At 35.7% G+C, this 14,020-nt stretch overlaps 2 protein-coding genes and 1 long non-coding RNA gene across 3 annotated transcripts; all 3 read left to right on the forward strand.

Moving 5' to 3' along the window:
• The first annotated feature begins 36 nt into the window (after positions 1 to 36).
• LOC106668807 (vacuolar protein-sorting-associated protein 36) lies at positions 37 to 3,731 on the forward strand. Its single transcript, XM_014397925.1, has 6 exons — positions 37 to 230; positions 288 to 483; positions 537 to 706; positions 2,597 to 2,764; positions 2,834 to 3,214; positions 3,500 to 3,731. Exons 1-6 carry the CDS (start codon positions 135 to 137, stop codon positions 3,671 to 3,673), a joined length of 1,185 nt encoding a protein of 394 aa, XP_014253411.1. The 5' UTR covers positions 37 to 134; the 3' UTR covers positions 3,674 to 3,731.
• Positions 3,732 to 5,014: 1,283 nt separating this feature from the next.
• LOC106668715 lies at positions 5,015 to 5,881 on the forward strand. Its single transcript, XR_001340792.2, has 4 exons — positions 5,015 to 5,126; positions 5,207 to 5,491; positions 5,589 to 5,671; positions 5,757 to 5,881. It is a non-coding gene; the product is annotated as an uncharacterized LOC106668715 (long non-coding RNA).
• A 106-nt stretch (positions 5,882 to 5,987) lies between these two features.
• LOC106668839 (vacuolar protein sorting-associated protein 52 homolog) lies at positions 5,988 to 13,540 on the forward strand. Its single transcript, XM_014397975.2, has 10 exons — positions 5,988 to 6,354; positions 6,419 to 6,594; positions 9,559 to 9,810; positions 10,281 to 10,413; positions 10,469 to 10,813; positions 11,126 to 11,280; positions 11,346 to 11,430; positions 11,485 to 11,688; positions 11,740 to 11,911; positions 13,262 to 13,540. The coding sequence occupies exons 1-10, from the start codon at positions 6,127 to 6,129 to the stop codon at positions 13,510 to 13,512; spliced, it is 2,001 nt and encodes a 666-aa protein (XP_014253461.1). The 5' UTR covers positions 5,988 to 6,126; the 3' UTR covers positions 13,513 to 13,540.
• The last annotated feature ends 480 nt before the right edge of the window (positions 13,541 to 14,020 follow it).

Raw genomic sequence — 14,020 nt, forward strand, 5'->3', positions numbered from 1 at the left:
CTGCAGAAGGCTTCACATCAGCCGACTCACTTTGCAGAAACAAGGATGAAACCTGACACTTTTAGTTTTGACACTAGTTTGTTGTGATGTTTGAAAAGCTATGACCTCAACAGAGGTCGAGTGCAGCTTCGCCGATGGACAGATTCGAATATACCATACCCGTACTGGAATACAACGAGGACCATGTGACCAGGGCTAGGAACATTAAGCTATACGATGGCGATCAGAAGGTATTTCATTACGTTATCCGTAAAAACTGATCATTCTCTTTGCTTTTTCCACAAAAGACTTCACATGAAGGAGGCGAGCTGGTTTTGACCACTCACAGGATTTGGTGGGCATCACCGGGCACCATAGATCAAGGGTTGATGTGCCTGTCGCTTCCTCTTTACTATGTCGTCTTTATCGAAGAGGAGATCCCCAGTGCATTCGCTTTCACAAGATCGAGCAAGCTAGTTCTACATCTCTCGGCAGCAAGAGTCGGTAAGTTTTCTGCGTTATTGATCATTTAGCAGGAAATTAATTTTTTTTTGCAGACAAGAAATCTGGCCCGGTTCAAGTGAGCCCATACAATTTTGTCAAACTGTCATTCAAAGATGGGCTCGAGGATAGGTTTGTGAACTTGCTCAGGAACACATTAGCATTGAAGAAATGGGAAATTCTACCTCAGCAATTTGCAACTGCACCACCCACAAAAGCCAAATTGGTAATTTGTTAAATAAAAAAGTTTACCATTTATCGCGATTCATTTCTTGGCCATATAAGTAATTAAAATACAGTGCCAAATTTTTAATTTTGTTTTTAACAAGAAACATTGCTGAAAAATCATTTGAAGCTCATTTTCAAATCAATAAACTCACATTTCCATGCTTTCACTCATCAACTGTTACCCCCTAGTTTTTTATCTTACATTTTTTATAATTTTACCTTTTTTAAGCCCTTAATAATTTTTTCTTATTTGTTGCGATGTCATGCATAGGTGCATACTTGTTGATGTACATATTGTTTTCCTCCGGGGAGTAAGCTTTATCTAGTAGGTAGTGTATATTGTATTTTTGTATAGAAAACAAAAACCGCTGAAATATGTGTACATAAGTTGATACATAACAATGACAGTACACACATGCGATACAGAAAGTGTCTTGTTGGTATGCAGGTAGAAGAAAATGCTTCAAAGCCTGAAATTCGAGGTGTTTCCTATTATCTGCAGTTCTCATTATCTGTGGCAGTAAAATGTCTCCTTCATGCTCAAAATTCCTCTAGGGTTTTGCTGTATAAGGACCTTCATATCAATCAACCTTTCTTGAACATAGCGCAAATTTCTAAAATTCCGTCTATTCCGCTAGCTCGCTGGTTTTTCAAAATTAGGTGCATGTTACTTTACCTTAATTATAACCCCACAAGAGTCAATAGTTCCCGATAAGTGCTCTCTCTCTGCAACAGGCAGGCTCGAGAAGATTGTTTTCATTTTCTAGCAGAATGCCCAGTTTTAGCGGAATTCCAAGCACGGCATATAGGCTTGCCCACGTTGACAAGAGAGCACCTAATCTCTTTATTAAATAACCCAGAGTCTTTAAATCTAGTAAAGTTTGCGATGGAAGCCTGGAACTAGGAAAATGCTTGTTTTTTATTTATTAAATGTTTACTGTATATATATCAGAGGCACCCTGGTTATTTATATGTGCATAAATAGATATGTTATTTTTTTAGTTTACTTACATAGCTTTTTTCTCTCTCTTTTGCTTATTCCTTAAGAAGAAATGTTTTCCTTGTTTATTAAAAATTTATAGTCCGACTCCGGCAGACAGTTGTTAACCATTGCTGTTATGTGCTTTTTGGTTATGTACAATATTTTTTTACTCTCTTTTGTTTATCTTATAAAGTACTTTTTCATTCATTCATTATCTGTGGTGATGCTTGGTATGTATCCCCCATAGATAACGGTATAAATCTACTGTATATATTAATGTACCACACTATTATAAGCAAGGCTTGACATTACTATGTTAGATTTAACTGTAGAAACCCCCTGCATCCTATATAATGAGAAATTACACCTTACTTTCCTTATTATCCGAAGTGATGTTCGGTACGAATCCCCCACCATATTTTTGGTTTCTAATTTAATTTTGATGATGGGTAATTTTGGGCTAGCTTGTACATTCTAAAGGTGTTGGGTCAGGAGTATATAACGTAAACTTTCAAAATAAACTTTTGAGGATGTGATTTATCTTTCTTTTTATTTCACTTTAATTCCTCTAGGATATTTTTGGTTTTATTTTAATTTGGGAGTAAATCGATCCCTGCAAACACTCCCTTTCTGGCCATCACAAAGATTAGAATATCATAACAATTAATAAGTGAATTTGGAGAATCTAGAGTTTATGAGAGCATTAGTAACATTTTTTTTTAAACTATTGCAAACATAATTACTGTTTGGAAATATTTTTAGAGAATTAAGAACAATGTTGGCATGAATAGAGAATTAGTATGACATGGCTTGACAAGATTATCAAAGAAAAATTAAAAATATTGTGTGTGTTTATAGTAAATAATGTTTTCAAAATAAATAAAATATCCAACTTGTTTTGTTTAGCCAGAAATAAAAACACGAACAGGCATAGTTGGAATTGAGAGGACGATTCAAGAAAAACAAAAAGCTACTGATGAAAGCATTTCAGCAGCTTTTAAAGATTTGAACAAGCTTATGAATATGGCTAAGGATATGGTGACGCTTTCCAAAACAATATCAACAAAAATTAGAGTAATATTCTATTTAAAAATGATAAAATTGAACTAAATATGATGAAAATATAAATGTAAAATATTTCAGGAAAAACAAGGGAACATTACTGAAAATGAAACCATTCAGTTCAAATCGTACCTTCTGAGCCTTGGGATCGATGATCCCGTGACAAGAGATACATTTTCAAGTGAGAGTTCCTACATTGAAAATTTGGCGAGGCAGCTCGTCGAAATTCTCGAAGGCCCTATAAAGGAGCAAGGCGGTATGATGTCCCTTGCTGACGCATTCTGCAGAGTGAACAGGGCTAGGGGCCTTGAGCTGCTTTCACCCGAGGATATGCTGCGAGCGAGCAAGACGTTAGAGAAGCTCAACCTCCCCATTAAGCTACGGACATTCGATAGTGGCGTGATGGTGTTGCAGTTACAGTCTCTCAATGATTCATCTGTCGTTGAGGCCACTTTAGCTCAGGTAAGCCAGGTACAGTACAGGTTGAGTTTAACACTGTTCCCAGTTTGGACTGAAAGCATCCTGTTAATCGATGTTGTTTGAAGAAATTGTTTTGAATTTTTTTTCTTTTAGTACAATGAACTAGTACTTTATTATCAGTTAAAATGATAAATAAATAAATTGGTGAATGATTGAAGAAGTTGGAGATTTTGTTTAGGTGGGCAGAAGTTAAGCACACCCTGTATATTCCAAAAAAAAATCATGTAAGAAGTTTGATCTTTTTTTTTTCATCTTTATCTTCCACAGCTCAAGGAGAATGGCAGTTTGAGTCCAGAAGAAGTGTCACACGCCTCCAACATTTCTATTCTTCTGGCTAAAGAAAGGCTTGCGACCACTGAAAAATTGGGTTATATCTGCCGTGATGAGTCGATAGAAGGTCTAAGATTTTATCCGAATTTGTTTGCAGAGAGAGCAGTTTAATTTTCTATATAAGCTTTAAAATTTACTCCTCTAGAACAAAATAAAATAATACGTCTTACTTTTGTATTGTTATTTATACCCTTGGGAAATCCAAATAGTAAATCAACTTTCACCCAGAAGGGTTGTCACTCCCCCATGTCCTGTCCTTAGAGTCCATACCTCAGCTGAGTTCACCCCATTATGCAGCTGGGTTGCTAGTATCTCCCTTAATACCCAAATACCCAGGAGATCATCCCTTCCCAACCAACGGGGTTAGGTTCTAACACGGATGTCAAAAGCTAGGTCATTTCAACCCCCAATGCTTCCAAACTATATTCTAACCTAAAACTAACTAGAAGTACAAATAAATATATTCTCACCTGTGTATATTGCACTCTTTCTGATTAGTCAGTAGAGTGTACTCGATATTCCTCCATTGACTACACACATTAGTATTATGCTAATCTAAATTTCGATGGAGTACTTTAATTTCACACACACACACTGCTTGAGCGGTGATGGTGATGGTATATTACACCACTCACAATAATAAATACATGCACTCAGATAAAACACATAAAACATAAATACAATTTTAAAAAAATAATAAACTCACCTCCTCTAAAAAGTGGAACAGGGGCCCAGAACATTCTACTGTGCCCAAGAACCATTCCTAAATCCGGTAGCATGCCTACACGCTCTCTTTAAGAAGCCAAGGCACATTGAGGCATTAAGTGGAACACATTGAGCAACCTTACTCTGCATAAGGGGCACATGCATGGGCTTTGGCCTAAGAGCAGGAGCCCATATGCCAACCACATATGACCTATTCTTAGTCAGGTAAGGTAACAGTCAGGTAACAATTCCACATTTCCAGCTCATTTTCTTGGGGGGCTATCTACAGGTCGTGCTCCTTATATGCAAGAGCCTCTCGGACTGAAATTGCCATCATTCTTTTATCACATTCTTCTACAACTCGGTTAGCATCAAAGGATCTGATCAGATGGTCCAGTCTGGAGGATGGGACGTCCCAGCTTCACCACCTCGTCTGCACATTCTTTACCCTCTAGGTCGATGTGTCCACAAACTCAGACAACAACCACCATTTTTCTGAGGTTGTTACTCTATCTTGGCGTATTTTTCCAACAATAGGGTTTACAGATAAATCCTGCCTCATAAAGCCTAACAGGGTTTTAAACCAAAGATTGTGACTAAATCATCGCTGTATGTTTTCTATTGTATAAGTATTTTCTGACGTGGTGACCAAACATCTGAACAGTATTCTAAAATGGGATGGATAAAATAGTCTTAAAATACAATCATTGCTTCTGCATCCTTGAAATATTTTGTATTTCTAGGTATGAAACTCTAAAATTTGATTAGCCTTATTAATTATGAAGTGCATTGAAAGTTAAATAGCGCAGGTGATGCCAAGGTCTTTAATGGCAGCTTGTACAATTGGATGTCTTGTAAGGTACTACTTATAAATTTACTCTTACTTATATTTAATTCCATGTCATTGCATTATAAACCACTCTATAAGATTATTTAAAGATTTTTGCAGATGCTAAACGGAAGATAGCAATTGAGACATTCAGGTTATCAGCAAAGAGGGAGAACTTAACTAAAGTATTAAGTAAAAACTAGGAGAAAGATCATTAGCATATACTTTGAAAAGAAATGGGTCAAATAACGACCCCTGAGGTATACCGGACAAAACTGCTATTCTTTTATAAATTACTGGATTGTTTCAGTTTGGTAGATAGCATATAGGAGTTAAACAAGTTGAAGAGAGGACATACACGACTTAGGCAAGTTCACCAGATTATAGTTCAAATAGTGAGTACTGTGATATGAATGTTTGACTAAAAGCTTTAAAATGCAACGTTCAAAATTTGCTCTGTATAATTAATCTTAATTCAAACATTTGTTTAAGCTGGTGAGAGGAGATCCTGGCATAAAGAAAGTGTATAAACAGAAAAATATTATTCTCCGGGGAAATGACTGGAACCACCGAGCGTAATCATTTCTTCTTTCTTTCTTTATTTTTTAATTTTTTTTTTATGGATAAAGGTATTTTTTCAAAAATAATGTTTTGTTGCAGGAAAGGGAAATCAGGAGGAAGACAAAAATTATTTTTTCTGAAATTTTGTCTTTGGTTTAAATATAAATAAATTCATAATAATAAGAATCTAATTCAGTAATTGCTCAACATATACAACCCAACGCTATATTAAGTTGGAAAATTAATTAAATAATATTGTAGTGCAATTTTTTGTTATAAGTGATGTATGTTTTAAACTTGGGTCAACCAGTGTCCAGATGGTTAATGAGATGGTTCTGTGGTTGTAGCCTCAATCGTGAAGCGTACAGCACTGTTACACAGTCTGTTTATATGTTCTTATCTATTTATTTTTTCTGTGTTGTGTGTGTATTCAGATAAATATAGAAAATTTAAGTCGAGAGGAGCCAAAATGATGAAAAGAGAAGGGAAGCAGACCGACGAAGCCCTGGAAAACTATCTGGAAGACGAAGTGGTGCAAGAGGTGCTTAAAACTGGCACTGACTTAAGGCAGTATTCGAAGCAGATCGAAAAGCAGTTGAAAGAGGTGGAGAACAAGTCGATTCAAGATTATATCAAAGAGAGCCAAAACATAGTCAGCCTGCACAATCAGATTGTGGACTGCGACAACATACTCGAGGTTTGTACGGTGCCGAAAGATGCAATGAAATTTAATCGAAATGTTATTTTCGGTATGTCCGCAGAGGATGGAATCGATGCTTCTCAACTTTCAAACAGACCTTGGCAGCATCAGTTCTGAGATAGTGAGCCTGCAAAAGCGATCGATAGAAATGCGCCAGCAACTCCACAACCGCCAGGCGGTCAGGGGACAGCTGAGCCAATTTATTGAAGATATCGTAATACCAGAATCTCTAATTATGTGAGTTAGGTCAATTTTTGTTTGAGCCTTCTTTACATGAATTGGTACACCAACTTCTCTGCAAAATGTCTAAATTATTAAGGTCTGCTCATTCTCACTGGTTTTTTCTTAAAGACATGTTTTACCATTTTGCCAACTGATGGACAAAATTAATGCACCATCCTTAAGTTTTAATATATTTAGGTTTATTCATATTTTACATTACAAAAATAGGTTTGGTTGTAAAAATAAGATATTTAAAAAGAAAACGTTTATTACCTTATTCGAGAAAAGCAGTTATTGAGTAAAGAAAAAAATCTTTAAAACATTTTTGTCCCCTTTAATAGTATTTTCAACTCTGGCATGAATCACGTCCATTAAACACCTTTCTATTCCTTGGAAAATATTTTTGATAAAATCCTGAGGAATTCTCTCCCATTCATCAAGAACAGTCATTTCCAACTCTTGTAGTGTTAGGGCCTTGGTTTGGCCATCGTACTCGTTACTTGAGTTGGTCCCATCAGGTTCAAATTTGGACTATGGCCCTACATGTTTGATTATTTCTTGTCAATCATCAGTACCCCTGTGAAGTAAAAGATATTCCTCACAAAACAACCAATTCGTTGCGGGCTTCCAAGGACATGCTACCCCAGAATGTCAATGACCCACCACATGACCTTCTGAGGAACCATACTGCATGGGGCATACCTTTCTCCTGAGCATCTCCATATGAAATTATGCCCATTTGAAGATTTGGGGCCAAATTTCACCTCATTTGTAAAGAGACTTGTCCCTAATCTTCCAATGTCCAAATCGTTTCCATGTGAATTGAGGCCTGGCCAGTTTCTGAGCTATGATAAGAAGATGTCCAAGAGCCGGATGCCGGGCCCTGTGGTTATTTGCATTGAGCCTTCTTGCAGTCCTGGAGGAAATTGAAACATTTTGGATTTGCCTTATCAGATTTCTTAATTTCTTATCTCATTCCCCATATGCTGCAGTTTCATAGAGCCTGATGACGGATGAATCTCTTATCTCTCTTGTCCGTAGACCTACGATGACCCTGTCCTGGCCTTTTAGTGTGAAGCCATCTTTCTCTGAACCGCCAAACCTATTGTGGAGTGATTTACACTCAGTCTCTGTGCGACTTCGCGCTGGTTGTATCCTTCCTCTAATAATGTAATGACCCAGGTACTATCATATTCAATCAGATGTCTGGCCGGGGCCATTGAAAAAGGTTTAGGAATAAGAATAGTATCAAATGGGGGGCGTCGGTGGCCGCAAGGTTTAGTCTTTGACACGGCGCTCATCACTGTAAGGTAAAGGTCCTGGGTTTGAATGCAAGGCCACTGGATTCGAACCCGACATACTTACAAAGGGGCTTTTTTTCAAAAACACCGGCACCCCGAGGGTTGATACAACCTCTGCTGTTGCGAACCCTATCAAATGAATTCAACGAAGGAAAAAGATAAAAGATTAACTGAAAGCGATCTTTAGGTGTAACAGAATGGAAGGGCACAACACTTCTTTTTGTACACATAGGATTAATCAGTACAAAAGTTAACATAGTATACCAAAATTATTTTAACTGCGATAGCTGTAACTAATGTAGAAAGACAATCAATTTCATTTTTAAACTAAACAAATTAAGTGGTGTGTCAAATTTGTAGTTATAACATGTCCAGTTGTTGTTTAACTGTATTTCAATAAATCTTTTTTAAGATAACACTTTCATGTAAATAATATTTTTATAAACTTGTCATTTTTTACACACATACATCACAATTGGATAAGGGACATGTTAAGACTTGCAGTAAGGAAGGTCTGTGAGTGGTCAAGACAGGGGACTGAGCTCGTAAGCTGGTATCACCACCAATCTCCTCGCCCAGGCATGGCATGTTAACAATGCTCCACTTCCTGACCAAGCCTGGCTCAACATGATTCCTTATCCCGAAGTTACAGATTGAATTTGCCGACTTACCTTGTTTACATTATTCTGTCAACTAGAGGCATTCACCTTATTCAAAGCAAAATGATGTATGAAAAGAAACTATAATCAAGTTCCTTACATTTATTTATTTTTATTGATTATGAATACCAGGAACTAGAGTTCGCCCTTTGCCCTGCAGCTTTCCAGCGTATTATACTCCTTCCTGGTTCCGTTTTGGATGCTCACAACAAGACTTGTGTAAATTGAGCCCTTGGTGAGTTGTGTTATTGCATCAAAGAGACTCATTTTTGAAGGGCCTGCCAAACCTTCCTTTGATGAATACCTTGTCAACTTTCATTGCAGCCACCAATAACCTTATGCATCAGAAAAATCCAAAGATGACAGTGGGAATCGTACCCACAATCATGCGATCTACTAGCTGAGGGTCTGACTCTTAAACTACGGCACTCCATACATACATTCAACTATGTAAACTTATTTAATAATAATGCTGAGTTGGAATGTCTCAGATAAACCATACCTTACTATCACAATCTGACCTGCTGACACTAAGTAAGAAATTAAGAATATGGAAAGAAAAGGTGAAGGTGGAAAAGGTAGGTGGCCTCTGGGGAATCTGAAGCATAGACGACGCTTTGTCCTAACCCAGACTCATAATTGACTACACATGGTTGACACATGGACACTTACTTTTGGGCCAAAGCCTACATATCTGCCCGGCATGCAGAGAAAGGTTGCTCAATGTTTCCCCAATAATTGAACGGTGTCATCCCTTAGCTCCATAAAAGGAGTGAGTAGGAATGTCACCTGACATAAGAATTGTGCTCTAGTAAGGAAGCAAATCGTTAGGTCCCCTATTCCAATTTCTGGAGGAAACTGGTGTAATTCTATATCTTTGTAGATTTACTACACAAATTTATTTATTAAACCTATTATTGTATATATATTAAATTTTGTGATATTGGCCTAATTGAGCCTATATAAATTTTTCAAAAAAACCAACCAATAATAATTGTAGGTTTTTAAATTATTTTCAGCGGTATTTTAGAAGATCCAGTAACTGACAAAGATTTCATCTCACACCTTTTGAGCCTTAATCATAAAATCAGTTTTGTCAAGGAGCAAAGCGGAAAAGATGTTAAATGTTGTCAGGACGTCAGAGAGACACTGGAAAATCTCAAAATCAAAGCTGTAACTAAAATAAGAGCATACCTCCTTGAACAGATATCCAAGTTTCGCAAGCCGATGGCTAATTATCAAATACCTCAAAATGCTATGCTAAAATACAAGTAAGTAATTTTTTTTAAATTACTTTTTATAAAATAAAAAATTTATAAATATATTTTATATTATCTATTATGACAGATATATATTTTTGCCCCTTCATTAAAACAATTGCTCTATTCATTTCCAGATTATAAGACATTGTTTACCAAATCGCTACTTACAATGTTTTAATGAATTGCTGCAGGAACATTCTTAATTATTAGACAAGATAATTTAAATTTAATTTGTAAATTTTCTATATAAACATAAGTTTTTGTCAAGTTCAATCAAATTGGACTGATGTGTTCATTCAAGTTAAGTTCAAACAAAAATTTTAAAAGATAAAATGTGTTAGTTTATCTCCTTCCTCTTGTATTCTTGTCTTCACCGAGGGCAACTGATTATTGCTAGCAATGTTGGCACAGAATAATGTATAATAATTTAAATATTAAACTATTTGCATTCATACCATGTGGCAAAATTTTTTGTTTAGGTTCTTTTATGAGTTTGTACTAACAAACGAAAGGGAAGTTGCTAGAGAAATATGTGAGGAGTACACGGATACAATGTCTAAAATTTATTACTCATATTTTAAATCATACTCATCACTACTTAGTAAATTAGTGGTAAGTCATAATATTAAATGTGTTGAATAAAATTAGAACATTAAAAATGTTTTAGTATGAGAATGCTGCTACGAAGGATGACCTAATGGGAATCGAGGAAACAGGCTCTCGGGGTCTTTTTCACAAGTCATCACTTAAACAGAAGAGCACGGTGTTCACAATAGGGAACCGTGCCGAGGTTCTAACCAGTCAGTTCGATGCACCTATAATTATCCCGCATTCGGCTCAAAAAGCAGACCAGAGGTTCCCTTATGAAGCGCTATTCCGGAGCGAGCAATATGCTCTTGTCGACAACGCTTGCCGGGAGTTTCTGTTTATCTGTGACTTCTTCATAGTAAAGGGCTCTAAGGCTATGGATTTATTCTCTAGAATAATGGGGAAAACTATGAGTTTATTAGAGGTACATTTAAAAAATAGCAATTCAGCTGTAGAAATGGTGAGACTTGTTTTTCTTGTACTGAGCTTGGGCGAACTCTGAAACAACATCGGTATTCTATATTGAGATGGAAAAGAATGTTTTACCATTACAAAATATTTTCACTCCATCAGAGAATACTAGCAAATACTAGAGGCAAAGAGCTAAAACAGTATTATTCATTTCTTAATCTTATCTATCATTCTTTAGTCTTTTTTACTTTATAACTAGAAAAACATATTTTTAGTTTTGTTTCGCACACTTAAAATAGATTTTATATGTGTAAATAATTTGTAGAAAAATTTGGAGACGTATGTCAACACATCCTATGACACAATTTCTCTTTTCCTTTGTGTACAATTAGTTCTCAGATACCAAATGTTATGTCATAAAAGAGCTGTGCCAGCATTGGATGATTATTGGGACTCGCTTCAGAGCATAATTTGGCCCAGGTACATCAATCGACTTACTCATTTTAATTTCAGTATTACACAATTCTTAAACTCTTAATTTTTAGGTTTGAGCATGTTTTCCGATTAAATATCAAAAGTATAAAAGATTGTGAGACATCAAAGTTTGGAAAGGAAATGAAACCTCATTATGTCAGTGTTTCCTTTCTAAATTTATGTACATTTATTAATGATGGGTTTTATTAGATTGCTCGAAGATATGCCGAATTCAGCGGGGCAATAGTCAGCATAAGTGAGACATTTCCAAATGAATTGGTGAGCAGGCTCCTCGCCCAGCTCTTAGAGGAAGTACAGCTTTTCTTACTGAGTATGGCAGGAATATTTGACCTGAGGTCCCAGCAGCTTGTTTTTCTAATCAACAACTATGACATGATCTTGGGAATTCTTATGGTGAGTTGAAAAATGAAAGTAAGAAAATTAGAATAAAAATTGAGATTTTAGGAAAGAACGAGAGAGAATTGCAAAGAGGTGGAATGTATTAAAGAACTACTCCAACAAAGGAGCAACGAGTACGTCGAAGAAGTATTATCACCTCATTTTGGTGACATGATTCAGTTTGTGAAGGAGGTCGAGCCCCATCAGGACAACCCTGAAGTGCTTAAAAAATATGAAGGTAAATTACACTAATATAATTATAATGATTCATATTTTGTGTCCCATTTAAGTGGATTTATTGATTTTGATGTCAGAATATTTTACATGATAGAAAAGAAAAAACTTTGAATTTGACTTTTATATTTTTTCATACTTTTTTTTCTTGTGGCCCATTGTTCTTCATTAATGAAGTATTCAACAACTATTCAATAAATTATAATTATGTTGATATGGTTATGATTATCACTTTATTACTGATTATTGATTTGTATACACTCAGATCTGTGCACACATGTACATACATACACGTGTGTACAGAATTGAGCCTACCACTTCTTGCAGTTCACCGGCAATCAGCATTTGTAATTTGCAATAAATTACATGCAGGCGTCAAGAATCACCCCCTGGGTGTTTCCAGTCAAGGGTCAGATGTCGGTCTTGCACATCCAGCCGCTGAAGTTGGGCTCCAGGGTCTACCAATAGCTAGGTCATTTCAGACCCAATGAGGTCAGTTCCTAGATCCAAGCCCATTCAGACTCTCACTCACTCTTAAATACATTCTTTTTTATTTACCATTCACTCAGTTAGGAGGTGGAGTACTCGACATTCCTCCATCACCCATTACACCTATTATATAACTAACCTAAATGAACATCGATGGGTACTCAATATTCCATCATCGACCCTCTCACTATACACATTCACTCTAGGGAACACAAAACAACACTTATATCAGTACTATATACAGTAAAACAACCATCTTGCCTCGAAGAATCGAAACAGGACATGCAGATACACTCTGCCATGCTATCTATATAGAGAAGGAAATGTACCCTTCAATTAGGTGGGACACGTTGAGCAACCTTCTTTCCCTCTGTCTGTGTCTGTGTGCCAACCTCGCATGGCCTATTTTTAATCCCCCTTCATGGTATCTTTTAAACAAGATAACAAAGTGTCGACGGAAGACCTGTAATGGTCAGCAGTAACCATGCTAAGGGATACAATACAAGAATGCAGATCCTCTATGAATCACCTCAAGCACGTACCAAATCGCTTACAATGTCGCTGAGAAATGCGGTGGGAGCACCATGAAGTGGGCACACTCTCATGGTCATCTACTCATCTGTGAAGATGCATAAACTAGTGTACTTTGATCTAAATTCCAACTTAGCTTGGTAATGTAGAATGAGATTGTCCCGAATGGCTATTATGTCTTAGAATAAATTGTTTAAATTTAGGAAGGATGTCAAAATAATAAAATTATAAACAAAACATTGAAAACTTTATCTGCCTTATTTTTAATTTCAAAAATTTTCATCTACTGAATAACGATAATTTTAATAATAATACGATAATTTTAATTTTGTAGATAAATCTCGGGCTGTGGTTCAGTCTTTTTGCAATACCTGGAAAAATTCCTTAGATTTACTGAACCAGGAAATAATAACGTCATTTTCTATTCTACCCACTGGGTCGACACTTCTCCAGCTTGCACTCGGACACTTGCTGCAGTACCATGAACGTTTCCATAAGCTACTGACCCCAAATGTCCGGTCACAACTTGTAAATATCCACAATATAAAAATGGTAATAAAGAAATATAAAACTAGCTATTCATAATTATGAATACGGTTGTAAATATTTTTGAGATCTTATTTTATTTATTCTGTTAATCTTATATAATTATAAATATTGTATTTATTGGTATAATATATGTATATTTTTTAATTATTTCCAAGTTGACTTTCTTTGTCCTTTGATTTGTTTTGCCTTAAAGTGATTTTTCAATCAAACTTCTAACGTGTAAATAGCTTGTTTATTCATCACTCAATACAAATATACTTTAAAAAAATTACAAATCATTTTAAAATAAAATATCTATTAAAGTAGTTTCAGATTCCTCTATTCCATTACCCGCTTAACAATTTATTAATAGCAAGAATCAATCAGTTCTTTTATTTTTCATTCTTTAGCATTGCTATTCATGTAAACTGCATTAATTGAGTTGTTTCAAAATAAAGTTTAATTATTTTACTCAGAATGCAATATTTTGTATCTTAAAAAATTTAACAGTTATGCTATTTTTTGTTTTTTTCTATTTAATCTGTTACATAATTGCCTAGCTTCT

Source organism: Cimex lectularius, unplaced genomic scaffold (genome assembly GCF_000648675.2).
Source record: "Cimex lectularius strain Harlan isolate CLEC.00 unplaced genomic scaffold, Clec_2.1 scaffold25, whole genome shotgun sequence".
Taxonomy (NCBI): Eukaryota; Metazoa; Arthropoda; class Insecta; order Hemiptera; family Cimicidae; genus Cimex; species Cimex lectularius.

Bases quoted from the DNA above. Each gene is read 5' to 3' on its own strand.
- LOC106668807 (XM_014397925.1), top strand. From the start codon at position 135: ATGGACAGATTCGAATATACCATACCCGTACTGGAATACAACGAGGAC. The intron at 707-2,596 runs GTAATTTGTTAA...TGTTTTGTTTAG, and splicing joins CACCCACAAAAGCCAAATTG to CCAGAAATAAAAACACGAAC. The intron at 2,765-2,833 runs GTAATATTCTAT...AAAATATTTCAG, and splicing joins CAATATCAACAAAAATTAGA to GAAAAACAAGGGAACATTAC.
- LOC106668839 (XM_014397975.2), top strand. From the start codon at position 6,127: ATGATGAAAAGAGAAGGGAAGCAGACCGACGAAGCCCTGGAAAACTAT. The intron at 11,281-11,345 runs GTACATCAATCG...CTTAATTTTTAG, and splicing joins CAGAGCATAATTTGGCCCAG to GTTTGAGCATGTTTTCCGAT. The intron at 11,689-11,739 runs GTGAGTTGAAAA...TTGAGATTTTAG, and splicing joins TGATCTTGGGAATTCTTATG to GAAAGAACGAGAGAGAATTG.